General features: G+C 47.1%; 1 protein-coding gene and 1 long non-coding RNA gene across 2 annotated transcripts in view; both read left to right on the top strand.

Moving 5' to 3' along the window:
* The window catches only part of LOC126424976 (uncharacterized), a 305,892-nt gene extending 290,998 nt beyond the window's left edge, over positions 1–14,894 (top strand). The window contains exon 3 of the long non-coding RNA XR_007576239.1: positions 14,816–14,894. This is a non-coding gene — a long non-coding RNA (uncharacterized LOC126424976). The remainder of the gene's footprint in view (positions 1–14,815) is intronic.
* Positions 14,895–21,378: 6,484 nt separating this feature from the next.
* LOC126424638 (hexosaminidase D-like) overlaps positions 21,379–26,209 on the top strand; it is a 90,066-nt gene continuing 85,235 nt past the window's right edge. The window contains exons 1-2 of the mRNA XM_050087371.1: positions 21,379–21,396; positions 25,249–25,443. Of these exons, the coding sequence (XP_049943328.1) occupies positions 21,379–21,396; positions 25,249–25,443 (213 nt within the window). The remainder of the gene's footprint in view (positions 21,397–25,248; positions 25,444–26,209) is intronic.

Below are 26,209 nucleotides of genomic sequence, written 5' to 3' on the forward strand. Positions count from 1 at the left end.
AACTACTATGAATTATGTGGAGAAATTATATTCATGTAATATTTCAAAACAAAAGAGGCATAGTTGGCTCTGAGCACTATGGGACTTAACATCTTAGGTCATCAGTCCCCTAGAACTTAGAACTACTTAAACCTAACTAACCTAAGGACATCACACAACACCCAGCCATCACGAGGCAGAGAAAATCCCTGACCCCGCCGGGAATCGAACCCGGGAACCCGGGCGTGGGAAGCGAGAACGCTACCGCACGACCACGAGATGCGGGCTGAGAGGCATAGTTGTGGCACAAAATGTTTAAACTGAGGTACGATAATTGATACTGCTACAGTTTTCGAATTTACGGCCTAGTACCTGACGAAGGGAATACCACACCTTTGGTTGGTATGCATCGACTAAATCGTAAAGGGATTCTCGAAGAAATTGTAATGTCCAAATTGAAACGCGGTGACTTCTTTGCAAAGGAGAGTAGTCAGAGTATTATGGTCCTGAAATGGAAAGGCAAAAGAGATGTTTTGGTTTATTCCAACAAACATTCGAATGAAATGGAAAACGTGAGTAGCAAAAAGAAGGAATTACCGAAAGCCAAAAATTGCTACTAAATGTAATAACATAAAAATTGCTATTGACCTTTCTGAACAGATGAGTGCGCTGGCAGTCCATCGAAAACCATAAATAGTATCGAATTTTTTTTAACACCACTGTTGTCAGATGTGATGGTAAGGAAAGCGTCAATCACAATGTTTCGGAAACAGATGGCAGATATCCTCACACGGCATTCACATGAAGGAACTCCAAATAGTGTCGATAGAAGAAGAAGCAAACACCAGCTGGAAACAAAGGGAGGGAAGTTCTCCTATGGATGGGTACAGAATATCACTGCAGTATCGTTGTGCGTTTACTGTTTCGTTGAAAAATATGGGACCCACAATCCGACGTCTAGAAATTGCAATCCAACCTTCTATTTTCACAGAATGAAGTGGTTCCTCATGAATACACAATGGATTTACAGTACTCTATATACGAGAATTTTGAGAGATCACGTACCTGGATAAATGAAACCACGCCCCACCAGTGAAAAACGTTTCATTAAGAATATCTCTTCCATTTTGTTGAACGAAATTTTTGAACCATTGACAATAATACGGTCTCTTGCCATGATGAGTATTTTTCAGTTCTTGCACGACTGTTACTTTTTATGGGGAAAGATCTAATTGTTTCCTTACAGCTGTGTGGGCCGTTCGGATACTAACATCAATTTACTAGGCGAGTTTTCTAATTGACTTGTTCGGACTCACGGACATTTTATCGGAAATATCGAGTAGTTTATCCTCAGACAAAACGCTAGGAGGACCACTTCTCGGTGCATCTGTCACTGAACGCGTGCTTCGAAATCTATTAATCAAATCTCGCACAGTATCGCGATGTGGAAGTGTTGTCTCCGGGAAAACTGAATTAAATGTTTGACGAACTGAAACTGTGTCTTTACCGCCAGCTTTGAACACTTGTTCAACTAAAAACACACGTTATTCAATGGTCAGAATTTTAAGAGTGACAAAAACGAAACAAACGAACAGAGGAACTAAACTTAAACGTTCACGTCAACACGTGTAACTACACACACCAGCGATACTACTGACGCTGCCTCAGATGAACGAAACAGAGGAATGTTGTGAGAGTCCACTTGGAGGGAAGGCACCCAGGCAGGCGAACAATCGTACGGCACGCACAGCTAACAACCATACGGCACTGCGGACAGACTTTTTGAACACCCCGTAGAATGCTTATTTATGAACACACTGGACAATATATATTGGTCAATGGATTGATTTGTTATTGAAATTTTAACTATTGTCATTTAATTGATTCTAGCAGATATTGTATTTTGCATACTATCTACATACTTGACTTGCATTTTTTCAAAGAGAATTTTTGATTTTTTCAGCAAAATATCAATTATATTCCAGTTCCCGTTGAGTACTGAAAATACACTACTGGCTATTAAAATTGCTACACCAAGAAGAAATGCAGATGATAAATAGGTATTCATTGGACAAATATATTATACTAGAACTGATATGTGATTACATTTTCACGCAATTTCGGTGCATAGATCCTGAGAAATCAGTACCCAGAACAACCACCTCTGGCCCTAATAACGGCCTTGATACGCCTGGGCATTGAGTCAAACAGAGCTTGGATGGCGTGTACAGGTACAACTGCCCATGCAGCATCAACACGATACCACTGTTCGTCAAGAGTAGTGACTGGCGTATTGTGACGAGCCAGTTGCTCGGCCACCATTGAGCAGACGTTTTCAGTTGGTGAGAGATCTGTACAATGTGCTGGCCAGGGCAGCAGTCGAACATTTTCTGTTTCCAGAAAGGCCCATACAGGACCTGCAACATGCGGTCGTGCATTATCCTGCTGAAATGTAGGGTTTCGCAGGGATCGAATGAAGGGTAGAGCCACGGGTCGTAACACATCTGAAATGTAACGTTCACTGTTCAAAGTGCCGTCATACGAACAAGAGGTGACCGACTCGTGTAACCAATGGCACCCCATACCATCACGCCGGGTGATACGCCAGTATGGCGATGACGAATGCACGCTTCCAATGTGCGTTCACCGCGATGTCGCCAAACACGGATCCGACCATCATGATGCTGTAAACAGAATCTGAATTCATTCGAAAAAATGACGTTTTGCCATTCGTGCACTCAGGTTCGTCGTTGAGTACACCATCGCAGGCGCTCCTGTCTGTGATGCAGCGTCAAGGGTAACCGCAGCCATGGTCTCCGAGTTGGTAGTCCATGCTGCTTCAAACGTCGTCGAACTGTTCGTGCAGATGGTTATTGTCTTGCAAACGTCCCCATCTGTTGACTCAGGGATCGAGACGTGGCTGCACGATCAGTTACAGCCATGTGGATAAGATGCCTGTCGTCTCGACTGCTAGTGATACGAGGCTGTTGGGATCCAGCACGGCGTTCCGTATTACCCTCCTGAACCTACCGATTCCATATTCTGCTAACAGTCATTGGCTCTCGACCAACGGGAGCAGCAATGTCGCGATACGATAAACCGCAATCGCGATAGACTACAATCCGACCTTTATCAAAGTCGGAAACGTGATGGTACGCATTTCTCCTCCTTACACGAGGCCTCACAACAACGTTTCACCAGGCAACGCCGGTCAACTGCTGTTTGTGTATGAGAAACCGGTTGGAAACTTTCCTCATGTCAGCACGTTGTAGGTGTCGCCACCGGCGGCAACCTCGTGTGAATGCTCTGAAAAGCTAATCATTTGCATATTACAGCATCTTCTTCCTGTCGGTTATATTTCGCGTCTGCAGCACGTCATCTTCGTGGTGTAGCAATTTTAATGGCCAGTAGTGTAGATATTTGACTAATACTTGTGACAAAAGTAATACATTTAAAATTTATCAGCTGTAGTGAAACGAGAATACTTTGATCTCTAGGAGATTACTAATTATACAGTGATGAGCCAAAACATTATGACTACCAGTGTAATAGCGTGTTGCCGGCTGCGGTGGCCGAGCGGTTCTAGGCGCTTCAGTCTGGAACCGCGCGACCGCTGCGGTCGCAGGTTCAAATCCTGCCTCGTGCATGGATGTGTGTTGTGTCCTTAGGTTTAAGTAGTTCTACGTTCTAGGGGACTGATGACCTCAGCTGTTAAGTCCCATAGTGCTCAGAGCCAATAGCGTGTTGTTCCACTTTTCTAGCACAGTACAACAGAGACTCTGCCTGGCATGGATTCTGTAAGTGCTTTACAGAATTAGGGACGTATGTGGCACCAGATGTCCACGGACAGATCACTAAATTCCCGCAAATTACGGGATGGTTGTTTACACGCACGCAGCTGTCACCCGATTTGTGTTCCAGTAGGTACATGCGGATCAGGCACATTTGGTGGCCAGAACATTAGTGTGAATTCACTATAATGCTCCTCGAACCACTGTAGCACGATTCTGATATTGTAACACGGAAGATGCTATCGCCATAGAAGGAGACTTCAAGCATGAAGAGATGCAAGCGGTCTGCAATAATGTTCACGTGGTACACCGCAGTCATGATGCCTTCGATTACCGCCACAGATCGCGTAGAAGGCCATCTCTATGTACCCCATAGCATAATTCTGACCTCACCGGCCTGCATCTGTGGCACAATGCATATTTCGTGTAGCCCTTCGCCTGGATGACGCCGTGTAAGGACCCAGACACCGACCCGGCGTAACAACGAATGCGATTCATTCGACAAACGAGACGTTACTATTGATCCTTTGATCAGTGATGCTGCGCCCCCAGTAATCATACCTGACGATGTCGTTGCGTGAACACAGTAACGTGTAGGGGTCGTGTGATGTGCAGCTCCATGTTCAACAATGGTCTTCGAATGGTGTGCTTCGTAACACCTGTGGCTGCACCAGCAATTTGCTCTGTCGTCAGATCTGCCACAGATCGCTGCCTATCCTGGGTTACACAGTGGGGGATCCTCCGACTGCTACGTTTTCTGATGAGACTTGGCCGTCCAGTACCATTCGGCCTACTCGTTATTCCACCATCCTTTAACCACTTTCCGCAGGTGCTCACGACAGTAGTTGGAAACGGACGGCGAGCTTCGCCATTTTAGAGATTCTCATCTCCAGCCTCAACGCCACAACAATGTACCCTTGTCAGCTTGTACAAGGGTTGTCCAGAAAGTAAGTTCAGATCGGTCGCAAAATGGAAACCACAGTGAAAACCAGTAACGTTCTATTTGCAACAGTTAGGTACACCTTCCACCTACTCCTCTACATAGTCGCCGCTCCAACTTCGAGTGTTGCCGTAGTGTTGTATCATCTTTCCAATATCCTCGTCATAGAAATCACCGCCTGTGCTTTCGGCTTTTATTTGCACTGGTCTGCAGCTCGTTGTCTGCGGAAAAATTTTGTCTTCATAGCCAGCGGTTCTTGTGAGCAGAGATGAGACTCAGGGGGAGCCAATGACGGACTGTATTGTGGGTGATCAGACACTTCTCATCGGAAACGCTGCAGAAGCGTCTTCATTGCCCCTGCAGTGTGCTGCCGAGAATTGGCACGAAGAAGGAACTGCTCGATAGTTGTGTTATGTGGGCTGCATGACACAGGCGAAATCTCTAACCAGGCCCTCATACTTGGCAGGAGAAGCTATTCCCTACGCATCTTTAGGTGCTCACTGTTCACTCAAAACTGAAAAGACCGACGCGACACGGTCGACGAGCATACTAGAGACTCTGCACAACACATCTGTGCAAAGCTTTACCGGATTTTCCCAGTGGTTTCGAATTTGCGACCGATCGGATCTTACTTACTGGACAACCCTCGTATCACTGAATTTCCGCATTTGCGGCCCGTATCTTCGCTGAAATGAGTGCCCATTCGTCTCTCTTCCGCTTTAAGTCTTTCCTTGCTGCGTCACGTACCCGCAACACCGCCAAAACTCATTCAGCGTATTATACCACGTTGGGAGCCAATAATTAAGTAAGATAAATAATCAAACGGAATTAAAAAGCAAAAGGTTCTGGGATTATGGGATCGATAAACGAATGGAGAAAACTTTTTGAATGATTAAAAGATGAAATGATTGCATTTATACAAAAATTGCAAATGTCAGGTTCGATTTGACTGGGTGAGGACACAGCTCATTTATTAAGGGAATGGAGGGTGGAACGAATCTTCTCACTCTCCTTCGTGCCCATTCGTCGTGTGGGGACGACGGCGGCAGACGGTATGTTGGGATGGCGCGTGGACAGCTCTGACCGGCGATCCGCGGCTTTATGGCAAGGCGCAGCTACGGGCTCTGCGTTAGCCGTGTGTTGCGCGGCCGAAGCCGTGGTGTCGCGGTATCGGAAGACCCAATGTCCTATTGCTTCCGCGTTGTCTCCCCATCAAAAACAACACCCAAAGCACATCTATTTAAAAACGCTGATAAAAATAATCTTAACGCCTTTTTAATAGACAGTCTCCACTCCTTCCGATCTGATCATGTAAGCGTAGAAAGGATGTGGAATGATTTCAAAGAGATAGTATCGACGGCAATTGAAAGATATAGACCACATAAAATAATAAGTGATGGTACTATTAAAAAACGGGTCACATCGCTGTTGTAGAAGCAACGATAAAAACACGCCAAATTCAAAAGAATGCATAATCTTCAAGATTGTCAAAGTTTTGCAGAAGTTGGAAATATAGCGCCTGGTTCAATGCGAAATGCTTTTAATAATTTCCACAACGAAACTGTCTCGAAATCTGGCAGAAAACCCAAAAAAATCCCGGTCGTACGAGGGCTATTCGTAAAGTAAGGAACAATAGGTCGCGAAATGGAAACCACAGTGAAAATCAAAACTCTTTTATTCGCGGTTAGCTACACCTTCCAGCTACTTCGCTACAAAGTCGCTGCTCAGACTTAGATATCTGTCGTAGCGTTGTACCAACTTTTCAATTCGCACGTTATATGAGGGCAGTTCAATAAGTAATGCAACACATTTTTTTTCTCGGCCAATTTTGGTTGAAAAAACCGGAAATTTCTTGTGGAATATTTTCAAACATTCCCGCTTCGTCTCGTATAGTTTCATTGACTTCCGACAGGTGGCAGCGCTGTACGGAGCTGTTAAAATGGCGTCTGTAACCGATGTGCGTTGCAAACAACTGGCAGTGATCGAGTTTCTTTTGGCGGAAAACCAGGGCATCTCAGATATTCATAGGCGCTTGCAGAATGTCTACGGTGATCTGGCAGTGGACAAAAGCACGGTGAGTCGTTGGGCAAAGCGTGTGTCATCATCGCCGCAAGGTCAAGCAAGACTGTCTGAGCTCCCGCGTGCGGGCCGGCCGTGCACAGCTGTGACTCCTGCAATGGCGGAGCGTGCGAACACACTCGTTCGAGATGATCGACGGATCACCATCAAACAACTCAGTGCTCAACTTGACATCTCTGTTGGTAGTGCTGTCACAATTGTTCACCAGTTGGGATATTCAAAGGTTTGTTCCCGCTGGGTCCCTCGTTGTCTAACCGAACACCATAAAGAGCAAAGGAGAACCATCTGTGCGGAATTGCTTGCTCGTCATGTGGCTGAGGGTGACAATTTCTTGTCAAAGATTGTTACAGGCGATGAAACATGGGTTCATCACTTCGAACCTGAAACAAAACGGCAATCAATGGAGTGGCGCCACACCCACTCCCCTACCAAGAAAAAGTTTAAAGCCATACCCTCAGCCGGTAAAGTCATGGTTACAGTCTTCTGGGACGCTGAAGGGGTTATTCTGTTCGATGTCCTTCCCCATGGTCAAACGATCAACTCTGAAGTGTAGTGTGCTACTCTTCAGAAATTGAAGAAACGACTTCAGCGTGTTCGTAGGCACAAAAATCTGAACGAACTTCTCCTTCTTCATGACAACGCAAGACCTCACACAAGTCTTCGCACCCGAGAGGAGCTCACAAAACTTCAGTGGACCATTCTTCCTCATGCACCCTACAGCCCCGATCTCGCACCGTCGGATTTCCATATGTTTGGCCCAATGAAGGACGCAATCCGTGGGAGGCACTACGCGGATGATGAAGAAGTTATTGATGCAGTACGACGTTGGCTCCGACATCGACCAGTGGAATGGTACCGTGCAGGCATACAGGCCCTCATTTCAAGGTGGCGTAAGGCCGTAGCATTGAATGGAGATTACGTTGAAAAATAGTGTTGTGTAGCTAAAAGATTGGGGAATAACCTGGTGTATTTCAATGCTGAATAAAACAACCCCTGTTTCAGAAAAAAAATGTGTTGCATTACTTATTGAACTGCCCTCGTAGAAGTGCTTTTCGACACTTTTCTACTCTGGACCGCAGCTCGTTTTCTGTGACAAAATATTGTTTTCATACCCAGCGGTTTGAGCAGAGATGAACCTCAGGGGTAGCCAGTTACGGGCTGTATTGCGGGTGATCAAACATTTCCCATCGAAAAGGCTGCAGGAGCATCTTCATTGCCCCTGCAGAGTGCGGTGGAGAATTGTCGTGTAGAACGTACCGCATGACAGTTATGTTATGTGGATTGCATAGCTTCAGGCGAAATCTTTCGCCAGGCCCTCATACTTGGCTGGAGACGCTAATTTTTAGCCATCTTTACGTACTCACTGTCAGCTCAGAACTGAAAAGAGCGACATGATGCCATCGGTGGGCTTACTAGACACAGTGACCAACGCATCTGTGCAAAACTTCATCGGATTTTGACTGTAATTTCCACTTCGCGACTGATCATTCCTTACTTTCCGAATAGCCCTCGTACATAAAGCACAACAGTGGCAAGAGCCAATCAATAATTTCGCTGTGCGATAACAACGGTGAAGTCCCTGATGTCAATGACACTAAAGCATTTCCGAAAGTCCTTCACCAAAGAGGACGAAGCAAATATTCCTGAATTCCAATCAAGAACAACTGCCAAGATGAGAAACATAGAAGTAGATATCTTCGGTGTAGCAAAGCAGCTTAAATCACTTAATAGGTTCAGATTGTATACCAGTTAGGTTCCTTTCAGAATATGCTGATACAATAGCTCCATATTTAGAAATTATATACAACCGCTCGCTCACAGAAAGATCCGTACCCAAGGACTGGAAAATTGCTCAAGTCACACCATTACCCAAAAAGGGAAGTAGGAGTAACCCAATGAATTACAAGCCCGTATCACTAACGTCGATCTGCAGTAGGGTTTCGGAACATATACTGTGCTCGAACATTATGGAGTACCTCGAAGAAAACGATTTATTGACACATAGCACGGATTCAGAAAATATCGTTATCGCGAAACACAACTAGCTCTTTATACTCGTGAAGCGATGAGTGCTGTCGACACTGGATGTCAAATTGATTCCATATTCTTAAATTTCCAGAAGGCTTTCGACTCCGTTCCTCACAAGCGTCTTCTAACCAAACTGCATGCCTATGGAATATCGCCTCAGTTGCGCGACTGGATTCGTGATTTCCTGTCACAAAGGTCACAGTTCGTAGTAATAGACGAAAAGTCATCGAGTAAGACAAAAGTAATATCCGGCGTACCAAAAGGAAGTGTTACACGCCATCTATTGTTCCTGATCTATATTAACGACATAGGAGACAATGTGAGTAGCCGTCTTAGACTGTTTGCAGATGATGCTGTCATTTTCCGCCTTGTAAAGTCATCAGATGACTAAAATGTGTTGCACAATTATTTAGATGATATATCTGTTAGGTACGAAAAGTGGCAATTGACTCCGAATAAAGAAAAGTGTGAAGTTATTCACATGAGTACTAAATGAAACCCGCTAGATTTCGATTGCGCGATAAGTCACACAAACTTGATTGCTGTAAATTCAACTAAATACTTAGGGATTACAATTACAAATAACCTAAATTGGAACGATCACATAGATAACGTTGTGGGTAGAGCAAACCACAGACTGCGATCCACTGGCAGAACACTTAGAAGGTGCAACAGGTCTACTAAAGAGACTGCTTACACCACGTTTCTCCACCCTATTCTGGAGTACTGCTGTGCAGTATGGGATCCGCATCAGGTGGGACTGACGGATGACGTCGAAAAAGTAGAAAGAAGGGCAGCTCGTTTTGTATTATCGAGAAATAGGGGACATGGTGCCACAGACACGATACGTGAATTCGAGTGGCAATCATTAAAACAAAGGTGTTTTTCGTTCCGACGGGATCTTCTCATGAAATTTCAATCACCAGTTTTCTCCTCCAATTGCGAAAACATTCTGTTGGCACCCACCTACATAAGGAGAAATGATTATCACGATAAAATAAGAGGATTCAGGGCTCGCACGGAAAAATTTAAGTGCTCGTTTTTCCCGCGTGCCGTTCGAGAGTGGAACAACGGTAGAGAGACAGCTTGAGGGTGTTTCACTGAATCCTCTGCCAGGCACTTAATTGTGAATAGCAGAGTAATTACGTAGATGTAGATGTTAAAACGTATAATGCGAGAGTCTGAGGGAGTGTTAGAATTTTTCAATATTTGGTTCAAATGGCTCTGAGCACTATGGGACTAAACTTCTGAGGTCATCAGTATCCTAGAACTTAGAATTGCTTAAACCTAACTAACCTAAGGACATCACACACATTCATGCCCGAGGCAGGATTCGAACCTGCGACTGTAGCGGTCACGCGGTTCCAGACTGTAGCGCCTAGAACCGCTCGGCCACTCCGGCTGGCTTTTCAATATTTGTTCGATGTCTTTAGGTGGATCTAAGTTCGTAGCGTTTTTATGTTATATGTTGGTATTCCGCTTGCTACAGGTTTATTTGTCGGTCGTCGTTTTTGATTTGTAGTTCACTGTTGTTATTTGAGTTGGTATAGTGTCATTTTGTTATCTGAAAATAGTGAGTGGAGGTGTGGTTACTAGAAAATGGAGTGCCAAGTGGAGAAATCAGAACATTTCCGTCCTATTCGTCTGTTTCAATTCAACAGAGAGATGACAGTTGCAGAAGCAGCCAGAAACATTTGCGCTGTGAATGGGAATAATGCCATTGGACAGAGCACGGCAGGGAAAGGGTTTCCTCGTTTTGGCGAGGGTTATTTGACATTAGTGACTCTCCACGTTCAGAATGACCGTCGGGGTTTCTTGAAGACCGTTTAAACGCATTAATCCACAACGTTCGACGTCAGTGTACTCGAGAACTGGCAAATGTGTTGAACTGTGATCATTCCACCATCGTGAGACATTTGCATGTGATGGGAAGATTCAAAAATCTGGTGAATGGATACCGCATGTTCTAAGGCAAAATGACAAGTGTCAGCAGGTGGCCATACGTGGTTCTCTGCTAGCTCCGCATCAATTGGCTCCTAAACAAGAACGACCATTCCTATCCTGTATCGTTGCTGGTGACGAGAAATGGTGTCTTCATACTAACATAAGGGGGGAAAAAGGAAAGGTCGAGCCCAAACAAAGCAGCAACCGTGCATTTTCAACTTCTCGCGGCATAATGAATAGTCCATTAAATTTCGGGCATGCAGCCGCTCAAGTAAAATTTCCTCCACTTATATTTCAGTCTAGGGACTCACTCTGAGGATGGCCGGACGATACGTGGCCAAAATATCAGTGGAGGAAATTTTATTTGCGCGGCTGCATGCCCGAAATGTAACGGACTAAAGCAGTAATTCCCCGTACAAAGACCTGTGTGTATCCGCAAAAGATAACGTTATGCTTCTGGGATGGCTTACAACGAATTGTTTCCCCCATGTTAACCATTCATGTTGACATTTATTGTCTACAAATGAGAGGTCTTGTACACGCAGCCCAAAAATAAAGAGCAAGAAGACAGCGCTAAGTGATGTTTCTCGACGAGAACACCCTCGCATATTCTGCTAGACTGACAAAAAACCCTGGATTCGGAAGGCATTCCTCACTCGTCTTATTTACCTGATCTTGCGGCTTCAAATTTTCACCTTTTCCGCTCTCTGTCGAAAAACTTTCAAGGAACTTCCTTTCCGGATTAAAAAGCTCTCCTAATATGGCTCGACTAGTCATTCGCCTCTGAACCACGTGGTTTCTGCGGTCGCTGAATTGCGAAGTTACCCCAGCGTCGGCAGACTGTTGTGTGTGTGCGGATACCTAAGGGACAAAATTTCTGAGGTCATCGGTCCTTAGACTTACACACTAGTTAAATAAACTGAAACAACTTATACTAAGAATAACACACACACACCTATGCCTCCGGCGGGAGCAGCCGCGCAATCCGTGATATGGCGCCTCTAACCGCGCGGTCACTCCGCGCGGCAATCTGTTGTAAGTAGTGAAGGAAAATATACAGGGTGTACATAAAGTCCAGGAACACTTTCAATTATTTATTGCACAAGAATTAACATTGGACAGATGTCATGCATATTGCATTTTGAGGAGAAACTCTGAAAGGTTTTTTTTCTCCTAAACTTACGATATGCGAACCATGAGTGACCCCACAGACGTCAATAGGGTAATCGAATTCTTGCCATACTCGTCGTAGCATGGCATCCTAAACTGTGGCAGTCGCTTCCCGTGTTCCCTACCAGAGTTATGCTACATCACGTGGTAGAGGCGGTACATACACCAGATCTTTAATGTGTCCCCATAGAAAAAAGTCACACGGAGTGATATCTGGTGATCGGGGAGGCCATTTCATGGACACAGCTGTATCCTTCTGCAGCACGGCCGATCCATCGATGCGGCAGCTCCGTGTTCAGGTACCCACGAACTTCACGATGAAAATGGGGCGGAGCCCCATCCTGCTGAACGATGAACGGAGAGTCTGATTGCATTTGAGGCATCAGTCATTATTGCAACATGTCCAAGTAGGAATAGCCAGTGACAGTGCTCTCGACGAATAAGAATGGCCCGTACAGCTTTCGACGTGACAAGGCACAAAAAAAACATTTAACTCTAGGGAATCACGCTCAAATTCAATGCATTCATGTGGATGCTTTGTACCCCAGATTCGAAAATTATGCCTGTTCACTTTCCCATTCGTGTGAAAAGTCGCTTCGTCGCTAAAAATTAAGAAATCAACAATACCACCCCCATTCTGATTCAGTTGTTACAACTGCGAACAAAACACAAAACGCTTGCCCTTGTCGTCATCATTGAGCTTCTGCACTAGCCCCAATTTGAATGGTTTCATAGACAGCTCATGTCGCAGGACTTCCCACACTGTCATTGGAACCATTTAGAGTTCACAGAATGCACGACGCACCGATTTCTTTGGACTCCCTATGAATGTCTTTCATACGTGCTCCACACTGGGACGTCCGCTTCTCTTTGCCGGGCACGAGCAGCCCGCCGTAACGAATTTGTTGTGCCAGTGGTAAGTGGCCTTCCTTGTTGGTGGCTTCTTGCCGTACTTGATTCTAAACATCCGCTGAACAGCTGTAGCGCACTTCTTTTTGTCGTGCTCCAACACACAGAAAGCTCGCTCCGCACCTGAACTCGCCATGTTTGACTACATATACATCTACATCTACATCCATACTCCGCAAGCGACCGGACGGTATGTGGCGGAGGGGACTTCCTCTATCGGTTCTCCCTTCTATTCCAGTCCCGTATCGTTCGTGGAAGGAAAGATTGTCGGTATGCCTCTGTGTGGGCTCTAATCTCTCTCATTTTATCGTCATGGTCTCTTCGCGACATATAAGTACGAGGGAGCAAAATACTGCTTGACTCCTCGGCGAAGGTATGTTCTCGATATTTCAACAAAAGCTCGTACCGAGCTACTGAGCGTCTCTCCTGCAGAGTCTTCCACTGGAGTTTATCTATCATCTCCGTAACGCTTTTGCGATTACTAAATGATCCTGTAACGAAGCGCTGTTTCCTCCGTTGGATCTTCTCTATCTCTTCTATCAACCCTATCTGCCCACACTGGTGAGCAACATTCAAGCAGTGGGCGAACAAATGTACTGTAACCTACTTCCTTTGTTAACGGATTGCATTTCCTTAGGATTCTTCCAGTGAATCTCAGTCTGGCATCTGCTTTACCGACGATCAACTTTATATGATCATTCCATTTTAAATCACTCCTAAGGCGTACTCCCAGATAATTTATGGAATTAACTGCTTCCAGTTGCTGACCTGCTATGTTGTAGCTAAATGATAAACGATCTTTCTTTCTATGTATTCGCAGCACATTACACTTGTCTACATTGAGATTTAATTGCCATTCCCTGCACCATGCGTCAATTCGTTAAAGATCCTCCTGCATTTCAGTACAATTTTCCATTGTTACAACCTCTCAATAAGTTACAGCATCATCCGCAAAAAGCCACAGTGAACTTCCGATGTCATCCACAAGGTCATTTATGTATATTGTGAAAAGCAACGGTCCTATGACACTCCCCTGCGGCACACCTGAAATCACTCTTACTTCGGAAGACTTCTCTCCATTGAGAATGACATGCTGCGTTCTGTTATGTAGGAACTCTTCAATCCAATCACACAATTGGTCTGATAGTCCATATGCTCTTACTTTGTTCATTAAACGACTGTGGGGAACTGTATCGAACGCCTTGCGGAAGTCAAGAAACACGGCATCTACCTGGGAACCCGTGTCTATGGCCCTCTGAGTCTCGTGGACGGATAGTGCGAGCTGGGTTTCACACGATCGTCTTTTTCGAGACCCATGCTGATTCCTACACAGTAGATTTATAGTCTCCAGAAAAGTCATTATACTCGAACATAATACGTGTTCCAAAATTCTACAACAGATCGACGTTAGAGATATAGGTCTATTGTTCTGCACATCTGTTCGACGTCCGTTCTTGAAAACGGGGATGACCTGTGCCCTTTTCCAATCCTTTGCAACGCTACGCTCTTCTAGAGACCTACGGTACACCGCTGCAAGAAGGGGGGCAAGTTCCTTCGCGTACTCTACCAAACTACATTGTGGCGGTATACATGAAAAAAAGCTTTCGGAGTTTCTCTTCATAATGACATATGTATGATATCCGTACAATGTTTGGCTTTTGTGCAATAAATAATTGAAAGTATTCCCGGACTTTATGTGCATCCTTACACTTCTGTTAATTTTTATCAAAAATTTCATCAATTAAATAAAATATATTATTGATGATTAAAGTCTCTGCTATTTGTATCGGTTTTGTTTATCAAACTTACGGAAAAACTGTATGAACTTATAGATCGACATGATATATTGCTAGAAATAAAAGTAGTAGAAACCGAAAATCGTTTAATTCAGAAACCGGATAATGTGAGTGCTTTTGAAGGTCAGGTGAAACTGGAGATGAAACAAAGCGGTACATTTGTAACCCGGCTGTTGCAGCGACGCCGGCCGCCCGCAGCAGGTGGTGCTCGCCGGCCGCCGGCTGATGGCGCGACGCCGCACCGTGCTCTGCGCGTGCGTCTGCCTGGCGGCACTGGGCGTCGCGGCGCTGGCGTCGGGCGCGCTGCTGGCCGCGCTGCTGGGCCCGCCCCCGACGCCGCCCCCGCGGCCGCCGCCGTCGCCTCCGCGACTGCCGCCCCCGCCGCCCCCCGGGCTCCACGACGACCTCGCGCTGGAGCGCGCCAGGCCGCCTCTGCGTCCGCAGGTACGGCCCGGCCCGGTGGCCACCGCCGCCCCACGTAGTTCCACCGCACTCGCTGCTCCCTCCACTACCAGTTCGACTGCTCGAACTGTTACAAATGTATACCAAAGACACTGAACGAAAAAATCGCAACAACGAAACATACACTATTGGCCATTAAAATTGCTACACCAACAAGAAATGCAAGTGATAAACGCTATTCATTGGACAAATATACTAGAATTGACATGTGATTACATTTTCACGCAATTTAGGTGCATAGATCCCGAGATATCAGTACCCAGAACAACCACCTCTGGCCTTGATAGGCCTGATAGGCCTTGATAGGCCTTGATAGGCCTGAGCATCGAGTCAAACAGAGCTTGGATGGCGTGTACAGGTACAGCTGCCCATGCAGCTTCAACACGACACCGCTGTTCGTCAAGAGTAGTGACTGGCGTATTGTGGCGAGTCAGTTGCTCGGCCACCATTGACCAGACGTTTTCGATTGGTGAGAGATCTGGAGAATGTGCTGGACAGGGCAGCAGTCGAACATTTTCTGTATCCAGAAAGGCCCATACAGGACCTGCAACATGCGGTCGTGCATTATCCTGCTGAAATGTAGGGTTTCGCAGGGATCGAATGAAGGGTACAGCCACGGGTCGTAACACATCTGAAATGTAACGTCCACTGTTCAAAGTGCCGTCAGTGCGAACAAGAGATGACCGAGAAGTGTAACCAATGGCACCCCGTACCATCACGCCGGGTGATACGCCAGTATGGCGATTACGAATACACGCTTCCAATGTGTGTTCACCGCGATGTCGCCAAACACGGATCCGACCATCGTGATGCTGTAAACAGAACTTGGATTCATCCGAAAAATTGACGTTTTGCCCTTCGTGCACCCAGGTTTGTCGCTGATTACACCATCGCAGGCTCTCCTGTCTGTGATGTAGTGTCAATGGTAACTGCAGCCATGGTCTCCGAGCTGATGTTCCATGCTGCTGCAAACGTCGTCGAACTGTTCGTGCAGATGGTTGTTGTCTTGCTAACGTCCCCATCTGTTGACTCAGAGATCGAGACGTAGCTGCACATTCCGAAACAGCCATGCAGATAAGATGCCTGTCATCTCGACTGCTAGTGATACGAGTCCGTTGGGATCCAGCAGGGCGTTCCGTATTACCCTCCTGAACCCACCGATTCCATATTCTGCTGACAGTCATTGGATCTCAACCAACGCGAGCAGCAATGTCACGACACAATAACCCGCAATCGCGATAGTCTACAATCCGACCTTTATCAAAGTGGGAAACGTGATGGTACACATTTCTCCTCCTTACACGAGGCATCACAACAACGTTTCACCAGACAACGCCGGTCAACTGCTGTTTGTGTAAGAGAAATCGGTTGGGAACTTTCCTCATGTCATCACGTTGGAGGTGTCACCACCGGCGTCAACATTGTGTGAATGCTCTGAAAAGCTAATCATTTGCATATCACAGCATCATCTTCCTGTGGGCTGAATTTCGCGTCTGTAGCACGTCATCTTCGTGGTGTAGCAATTTTAATGGCCAGTAGTGTAGTTAATGTAGAGTAATGAAATTTCTGGAATACATTTGTTTAGGCGACATTTCAAGATCACAGGATAATGTAAGCGCGAGAGTAGTCATTGCAAATGTAAAATGCTGGTACACTAATAATGGGTGTAGGTGCCAGGACGTTGAATGCAAGCACGCAGACGTGTATGCATTGGATTGTACAGGCGCCGGATGTCAGTTTCGAGGATGGAGTTCCACGCAGTTCATCGGTCCATACGGTGACGGTTAATGCTGTTTCTTCATACGCTCGAGTTGTCGTTTGTTTTGTTTTGCTTTAGGGCACAAAAAACAGCTGGGGTCAGAAGCGCCCGGGTCAAAACTAGAGAACACGAACACAGAATGGAGTCAAATAACTATGTGTCAGTCCCAGTGGACAAAATTGGAGACAGCTAAAAACAGGCAAGTAGAAAAGACACCATACAGTAATGGAGGTCGAAAACTAAAAGTTCAATGGCCTTCGCCATATTGCTGCGGCGGATAAAAAGTAAATCGCAGTCGACAGCCCGCGCGTCATTCGCTAAAATGGCTGATAAATCAGGCGGCAAACCCAAGCTGGAACGTAAATGGTTAAAAAAAGGGCAATCCAACAGGAAGTGGCGGACAATTAAAATTTGGGCGCAATGTGGACAAAGTGGTGGGGTAGAGCCACAGAGCAAATGACAATGGCTAAAAAGGCAGTGCCCAATGCGCAGCAGAGTTAAAATAATCTCCTCCCGCCCGGAGGGCCGAGAGGAGGTCGTCCAAGGCGTTGGGAGAGGCTTTATAAGCCGAAGCTTATTGCCGTGAAGGGAGGACCATTGGCGATGCCTCTTGACAGACGGCAACGCAGGGATCATCGGAGGGAATAGAGGTACTCGTGGGCTGAAGTACGAGGGCTGCAGCCTTGGCAGCAGCATCAGCACCCTCCCTTCCTGGCGGACCAGGAACCCACAGAAACATCACAGTGGCTCCACCAAGGGTGAGCAAGTGAAAGTTTTCCTGGACCCGGTGCACTAAGGGATGGGCAGTGTACAGCGCACATAGACTTTGTAGGGCAGTGAGTGGGTCTGAGCAGAGCACACAATTGGAAAGGCCGTGTCGCTGGATGTACAAGGCGAAAAGCTCGGCTGTCAGTGCAGAGGAATGTGCCGGAAGGCGATATCGAAAGGCACTGGTGCCAATGACGAAGGCACACCCAACCCCACGGTCGGTCCGATAGCCATCAGCGTATATACAAGTACTGTTACGAAGTTACATGCGAAGGTCGTGAAACTGAAGGCGATAGATCGAGACTGGAGTAGCGTCTTTAGGAAGCGAATGAAGGCCAAGGTTAACACGGGCCGCTTTACGAAGCCAGGGTGGTGCAGGGTTCACACCGACTGGTTGCCGGTAGTGTGGAGTTAAGCGGCCGTAGTAAGTGGCGAAGTAACAGGGAAGTGGGACGAGCCCCATACCGACGATCTAAGCTATCATCGAAGAGGAGGCATAAGATGGGCGACCATGCATGGCAGACAAACGGCATGCATACCTCCTGAGGAGAGAGTCACGGCGGTAGGAAGGTGGTAGTTCAGCAGCTTCAGAATACAGACTCTCAGCCAGGCTGTTGTAGAAGGCGCGCGTGGCCGAACGGATGACACGATGGTGGATAGTGTAGAGACGGTGTAAGAGGGATGGGCGTGCAGATGCATGAACAAAGCACCCATAGTCGAGTTTCGAACGGACATGGGACCGTTACAAACGAACTAGAGTGTTTCGATTGGCACCCCAGGAAGTACCAGTGAGGACACGTATGGACTGTATACAGTGGGCAGCCAGGTAAGACACATGGCAGGACCAAGAGAGTTTCCTATCGAGCATGACTCCCAGAAAAGTGGTAGTTTCAACGAATGGAAGGGCAACAGGCCCAAAATGTAGAGATGGTGGGATAATATCCGTATATGATCCATTGGAGACAGATGTGTTGAGCGAGCAGACCAAGCCAACGTGTCGACACTCAGTAGAGCGTGTTGGGTTACAGCAGCGGTATGTAGACGAGCGTTAACCTGTTGCAAAAAACCTCCTGGAGTGCTGTTCAAGATTGGCAGCACAACAGATCGAGTCACCAGACTCACGTGCAATTTGCAATCAAAGTGCACGAGATAACCACGAGAGTGGTCCTGCTGTCATAGGAGATAGCACTCCAGATCATACCTCCAGCTGTACCGTAGGTCCAGTTGGTCCAGCACGCAGGCAGGTTGGTTGCAGCCTTCAATTGATCTCCTACTAACCAACATGCAACGTTCACTGGGACTGAAGCGGAACCAGCTTTCATCAGGAAACACTACAGATCTCCAACCACGCCTTCCAATGAGCTCTCTCTTGTCGTCGCCGAAGTCATAAATGGCAGTGGTTTTGGATCAGTGGAATGCACACTACAGGACGTTTGGCTAGGAGCTATCCTTGAAGTGACAGATTTGTAACGGTTCAATGTGTCACTGTTGTGCCAGTTGCTGCTCAAATATCTGCTGCAGACGGAAGACAAAGCGCCAGAGTCATACACCGGTCATGATGGTCTTCCCTGTCGTTAGTGTAGCGTACCCTTCTGGAGTCTAGTCTTCTTGTAACCGGACATTCCCATGAGCACCGCTGCCAGCAATTATGTACATTAGCTTTATTCCTGCCATCTTTCTGCAACAACACGAAAGGAACGTGCAGCTTCTCGTAGCCCTATTACATAACATCAAACAAACTGAGTGAAGTGTTCATAGCGGCGTCTTTACCCCTTGAAGGCATTGTTGACCAAAATGAGCTCACCACATTCATTGTTAAAGGTAACTAACGCTCATGACCGTTACAACATGTATTTGAACCAAACCTCATCTGCAGCCTCACAGTGCCGCTATCAATGCCACTCTTATTCGAGTGGCGAAAAATTTGAGTAGACATCAGCCTTCAGATGCAGAAACACGCCTGCTAACTTCCGTTGGCGTCGCACAGCTCCTACTTGGTGTTGCCATTTTTTTCCGTCTCTGTTATTCCACGTTCCAGTCGATACAAAACTCTGACAACAACAATTAACGCAACGCCACCAACTACAAATTATACTGCAGCAGTTTGTCTCGAATGTACGTTACCGAATGTTTCTCACGTATTACACAATCAAATTTAAATTTCACTTTACGGATATTGTTCTCCTCAGAAGTGCTTAAACACTCAAAATTCTTATCTTGATTGCTGTCACCTTCTCTGTATCTAGTTTTAATTAGCCTCTTCCAAATTATTTCTCTCGAGAAGATACAGTCATCAACAATGTCCACTGGTAAATGAAACATCACCGTAACTACATAAGTTTCTACACACATCAAAAAAAGTCTTACATCACCTCGGTTCCGAGAATTCCGGAAGCTGTACACAAATTGGAATAGAGGTCAACATAAGCATCATTTCCGACCTTTTTATTGTTCATGAACACCACGCATTGCATCTTGTACCACCATACAGCGAGACCTTCAGAGGTGGTGCTCCAGATTGCTGTACACACCAGTACCTCTAATACCTAGTAGCATGTCCTCTTGCATTGATGAATGCCTGTATTCGTCGTGGCATACTATCCACAAGTTCAGATTGTTCCACTCCTCAACGGCGATTCGGCGTAGATTCCTCAGAGTGGTTGGTGGCTCACGTCGTCCATAAACAGCCCTTTTCAATCTATCCCAGGCATGTTCGATAGTGTTCATTCCTGGAAAACATGCTGGCCACTCTACCCGAGCGATGTCGTTATCCTGAAGGAAGTCATTCACAAGATGTGCACGATGGGGGCGCGAATTGTCGTCCACGAAGACGAATGCCTCGCCAATATGCTGCCGATATGGTTGCACTATCGATCGGAGGATGGCATTCACGTATCCTACAGGCCTTACGGCGCCATCCAGGATCTCCAACGGCGTACGTCGGCCCCACATAATGTCAGCCCAAAACAGCAGGGAACCTCCACCTTGCTGCACTCGCTGGACGGTGTGTCTAAGGCGTTCAGCCTGACCGGGTTGCCTCCAAATACGTCGCCGACGACTGTCTGGTTGCAGGCATATGCGACACTCATCCGTGAAGAGAACGTGATGCCAATCCTGAGCGGTCCATTTCGCATATTGTTGGGCCCATCTGCAACGTGCTGCATGGTGTCGTGGTTGTAAACTTGGACCTGGCCGTGGACGTCGGGAGTGAAGTTGCGCATCATGCAGCCTATTGCGCACACTTTCAGTCGTAACACGACGACCTGTGGCTGCACGAAAAGCATTATTCAACGTGGAGGCGTTGATGTCAGGGTTCCTCCGAGCCATAATCCGTAGGCAGCGGTCATCCACTGCAGTAGAAGCCCTTAGACGGCCTGAGCGAGGCATGTCATCGACAGTTCCCATCTCTCTGTCTCTCCTCGATGTCCGATTAACAGCGCTTTATTTCACTCCGAGACGCTTGTTGAGAGCCCTTCCTGGCACAAAGTGGCAATGTGAATGCGATCGAACCGCGATATTGATATTCTACGCAAGGTTGAACTACAGACAACACGAGTTGCGTACCTCCTTCCTGGTGGAATGACTGGAACTGATCGGCTGTCGGACCCCCTCCGTGTAATAGGCGCTGCTCATGCTTGGTTGTTCACATCTTTGGGCGAGCTTAGTGACATCTCTGAACAGTCAAAGGGACTGTGTCTGTGATACAATATCCACAGCCAACGTCTGTCTTCCGGAGTTCTTGGAACCGGGGTAATGCAAAACTTTTTTGCTGTATGTATATTTTGTAACGTTTCCCAACTGTTAAATATATCTGAATTTATGAATTAATTATGTTTAAAAAGAAGTGAATAAAAGCACACGTGTGTACCAAATAATTTCAAAGCAGTCGGTCAAGAACTTTCGGTGATTAACTATTTTGAACAAAGCAACATTAACCTTTTTATAACGTTTCCCCTTTCATTACATATATATTACATGTAAACCAGGTGGCCAGTAGGTGTATATAACAGTTGAGTATTCGAATCCAAAGTTGCGTCAAAATTTGAAAGCAAGCAAGGAAGAATTTTCGAAGATATGTGATTTTGAAGAACCGATCATATACGTTTGTACTTATACAGAAAATGTAGGTCGTCATTTTTTCTGTTTTCCGTCTTTCCCTTGGTTGCTTTAAGTTTGTGGAGGTATGTACCGTCTATGCAACTAACTGCAGGCAGTTTATTTATTGGCATACGCGTTTCTCTCCTTTTCTTTGGCAAGGATCATCAGTGGCCTGTAATACATGTTTCCTCTTATACATACAATAAACGTATTATGTGATTGCTATAATATGCTGCTATGTTACATTTTCTCGTGTTTTTCTCTTGTTCTTTATGTTAGAATCAACTTTTGTAGCACAAACTTATCGTTTGGTGTTACTGCGAATACGTCTCCAGGACCACACACATGAGTTAACGGTGCTGGAAATCGTAAGTAACACCGGACGATAAGTTCACATTACAAAATTTGTGCTCCAAAACTTGATTCTAACCTAAACAACAAAAGAAAAACTCCACAAGATGTAACATAGCAGCATATTATATCTACCACATAATACGTTTATTGTATGTATGAAAAAAGGAAACATGTATTACAGGCCACTGATGATACTTCCCAAATAAAAGAAGCGAAATGCGTGTGGGAATAAACAACCTGGCCGGCCGAAGTGACCGTGCTGTTCTAGACGCTGCATTCTGGAACCGCGAGAGCGCTACGGTCGCAGGTTCGAATCCTGCCTCGGGCAGGGTTAGTTAGGTTTAACTAGTTCTAAGTTCTAGGGGACTAATGACCTCCGAAGTTGAGTCAAAAATGGTTCAAATGGCTCTGAGCACTATGGGACTTAACATCTATGGTCATCAGTCCCATAGAACTTAGAACTACTTAAACCCAACTAACCTAAGGACATCACACAACACCCAGTCATCACGGAAGTTGAGTCCCATAGTGCTCAGAGGCATTTGAACGATTAAACAACCTGCCTTCAGTTAGTTGCACAGATGCTATATACCTCCAGGAAAGAAAAAGTAGGGGTTCTGAACCACGAATCTTAAGTTTTTCACCGGTTGCTTTGGAATTTTGACACAACGTTCCATCAGTATTCGCACGTGTTTTTATTTACCTATTTTTCAAATATGTATACTGCACAAATTTACATAAATCTGATAATAGGCAAATGTTGTTACAGAAAATCTCAGAAAGTTACGTATACATACACTCCTGGAAATTGAAATAAGAACACCGTGAATTCATTGTCCCAGGAAGGGGAAACTTTATTGACACATTCCTGGGGTCAGATACATCACATGATCACACTGACAGAACCACAGGCACATAGACACAGGCAACAGAGCATGCACAATGTCGGCACTAGTACAGTGTATATCCACCTTTCGCAGCAATGCAGGCTGCTATTCTCCCATGGAGACGATCGTAGAGATGCTGGATGTAGTCCTGTGGAACGGCTTGCCATGCCATTTCCACCTGGCGCCTCAGTTGGACCAGCTTTCGTGCTGGACGTGCAGACCGCGTGAGACGACGCTTCATCCAGTCCCAAACATGCTCAATGGGGGACAGATCCGGAGATCTTGCTGGCCAGGGTAGTTGACTTACACCTTCTAGAGCACGTTGGGTGGCACGGGATACATGCGGACGTGCATTGTCCTGTTGGAACAGCAAGTTCCCTTGCCGGTCTAGGAATGGTAGAACGATGGATTCGATGACGGTTTGGATGTACCGTGCACTATTCAGTGTCCCCTCGACGATCACCAGTGGTGTACGGCCAGTGTAGGAGATCGCTCCCCACACCATGATGCCGGGTGTTGGCCCTGTGTGCCTCGGTCGTATGCAGTCCTGATTGTGGCGCTCACCTGAACGACGCCAAACACGCATACGACCATCATTGGCACCAAGGCAGAAGCGACTCTCATCGCTGAAGACGACACGTCTCCATTCGTCCCTCCATTCACGCCTGTCGCGACACCACTGGAGGCGGGCTGCACGATGTTGGGGCGTGAGCGGAAGACGGCCTAACGGTGTGCGGGACCGTAGCCCAGCTTCATGGAGACGGTTGCGAATGGTCCTCGCCGATACCCCAGGAGCAACAATGTCCCTAATTTGCTGGGAAGTGGCGGTGCGGTCCCCTACGGCACTGCGTAGGATCCTACGGTCTTGGCGTGCATCCGTGCGTCGCTGCGGTCCGGTCCCAGGTCGACGGGCACGTGCACCTTCCGCCGACCACTGGCGACAACATCGATGTACTGTTGAGACCTCACGCCCCACGTGTTGAGCAATTCGGCGGTACGTCCACCCGGCCTCCCGCATGCCCACTATACGCCCTCGCTCAAAGTCCGTCAATTGCACATACGGTTCACGTCCACGCTGTCGCGGCATGCTACCAGTGTTAAAGACTGCGATGGAGCTCCGTATGCCACGGCAAACTGGCTGACACTGACGGCGGCGGTGCACAAATGCTGCGCAGCTAGCGCCATTCGACGGCCAACACCGCGGTTCCTGGTGTGTCCGCTGTGCCGTGCGTGTGATCATTGCTTGTACAGCCCTCTCGCAGTGTCCGGAGCAAGTATGGTGGGTCTGACACACCGGTGTCAATGTGTGCTTTTTTCCATTTCCAGAAGTGTATATTACAGGCTATATTTTACAAGCCGAATTAGAATGCAATGTGTGTTTTAAAGCAGTCGATCAATAAGTTTCGGTGATAAACAGTTCTGAGGAAATGAACGTTTAGATTTTAGTTATGTAGCTTGCGCAACATTCACTATACCGCAGTATCTGTCTGCCAACGTAGCTGAGTGGGCAGCTCGCTGGCTTGTCATGCCGGGGGGCCCGGGTTCGATTCCCGGCTGAGTTGGAGATTTCCTCCGATCAGGGACTGGGTGTTTGCGTCGTCTTTATCATTACTTCATCATCGAAGTGCAATTCGCCGAAATGGCGTCACCTCAAAGACTTGCACCAGGCGACGGGTCTACCCGCCGGGAGACCCTCGAGACACTAAATTTCATTTCATTTCACCGCATTATCTGGCTGCACGGAAAGCATTATTGATCACGGTTTCGTTGCTGTCAGAGTTCCTCGGAGCCATAATCCGTAGACAGAGGTCATCCACTGAGGTAGTAGCCCTTGGGCAGCCTGAACGAGGCATGTCATCGACAGTTCCCGTCTCTCCTTATCTCCTCCATGTCCGAACAACATCGCTTTGGTTCACTCCGAGACAGCTGGACACTTCCCTTGTTGAGAGCTCTTCCTGTCGCAAAGTAAGAAGTCGGACGCGATCGAACCGCGGTATGGACATTCTAGGCGTGGTTGAACATAATCTTTGAGACTTAACAGACGTTACCATAGGGGCAGTTAGCAAAAGACATTACTGAGACTCCGAGGTGGTAGGTTGCCTTTTCGTGGAAAGTACTCCCACCCCGTGAGTTAACCCAGCCCTCGCGGCTTCATTTCTGTCGGTCGCGTCTGTCCCCCATTTCAGACTTGACTGAGTTCTGCTATCGACCTTGTGTGACGAGTAGTGTAACGCTTCACGGAAGCCCTCCAGGCAGACCCGACGCTGAGCCCTGACTGGCGCAGGGCTCGGGCCGGCTGGAGCGCGTGCTGCACCTGGACCTGAAGGGCGCGCCGCCGCTGGCGCCGTTCCTGCGGGCGACGCTGGCCCTGGCGGCCGACGCCGGCGCCTCGGCGCTGCTCGTCGAGTACGAGGACGCCTTCCCCTACTGGGGGGAGCTCGCCAACCTGTCCGCGCACGACGCCTACTCCGTCCAGCAGGTGAGCCCCACACCTACCAGCAGTACACTGTCTGACAGCTCAGAACGTACCCAACACTGCCCTCGTACATTCCAGTCTTCAATTACTCGATATCCTTCTCCCCCCTGTCTCTCTGTCAATCTCCTCTTCTCCCTCACTATCCATCTCCTGTAGCTGGTCGGTGTGGCCGTGCGGTTCTAGGCGCTTCAGTCTGGAACCGCGTGACCGCTACGGTCCCAGGTCCGAACCGTGCCTTGGACATGGAGGTGTGTGTAATGCCCTTAGGTTAGTTAGGTTTAAGTAGTTCTAAGTTCTAGGGGACTGATGACCACAGATGTTAAGTTCCATAGTGCTCACAGACATTTGAACCATCTCCTGTTCACTATTCCCTCTGCCCAACTGCTCCTCCCCTCTCTATCCAACTGCATCTTCCCCCTTTCTCTATTTCCTCCTTCCCCCTCCAAATCTCATCCTCACCCTCTACCAACTCCTCACCTGCTCTATCTCCACCTCTCTCTCTTTCTCTCCCCCCTGTACATCTCCTCCTTCCCCCTCTCACAAGAGGAGACCACGACGATAGTAACACAGATTTACTTCAAGCTTTGTACACCTTTAGTAGGCCATTGAAACAACAATGTGCAAGTAGTAAGGTGCACTACTTTGGCAATTCCAAAACAATCGCAAGAGAAGTTTTATGCATCTGTTGCCTGGCTTACGTATCTGTGTCCAGGTAACGGACGTTAGAAATCATGGTGGTCAAGTGATTAGCGTTCGAGCTTCGTAAGAG

Source organism: Schistocerca serialis, chromosome 10, assembly GCF_023864345.2.
Source record: "Schistocerca serialis cubense isolate TAMUIC-IGC-003099 chromosome 10, iqSchSeri2.2, whole genome shotgun sequence".
NCBI lineage: Eukaryota > Metazoa > Arthropoda > Insecta > Orthoptera > Acrididae > Schistocerca > Schistocerca serialis.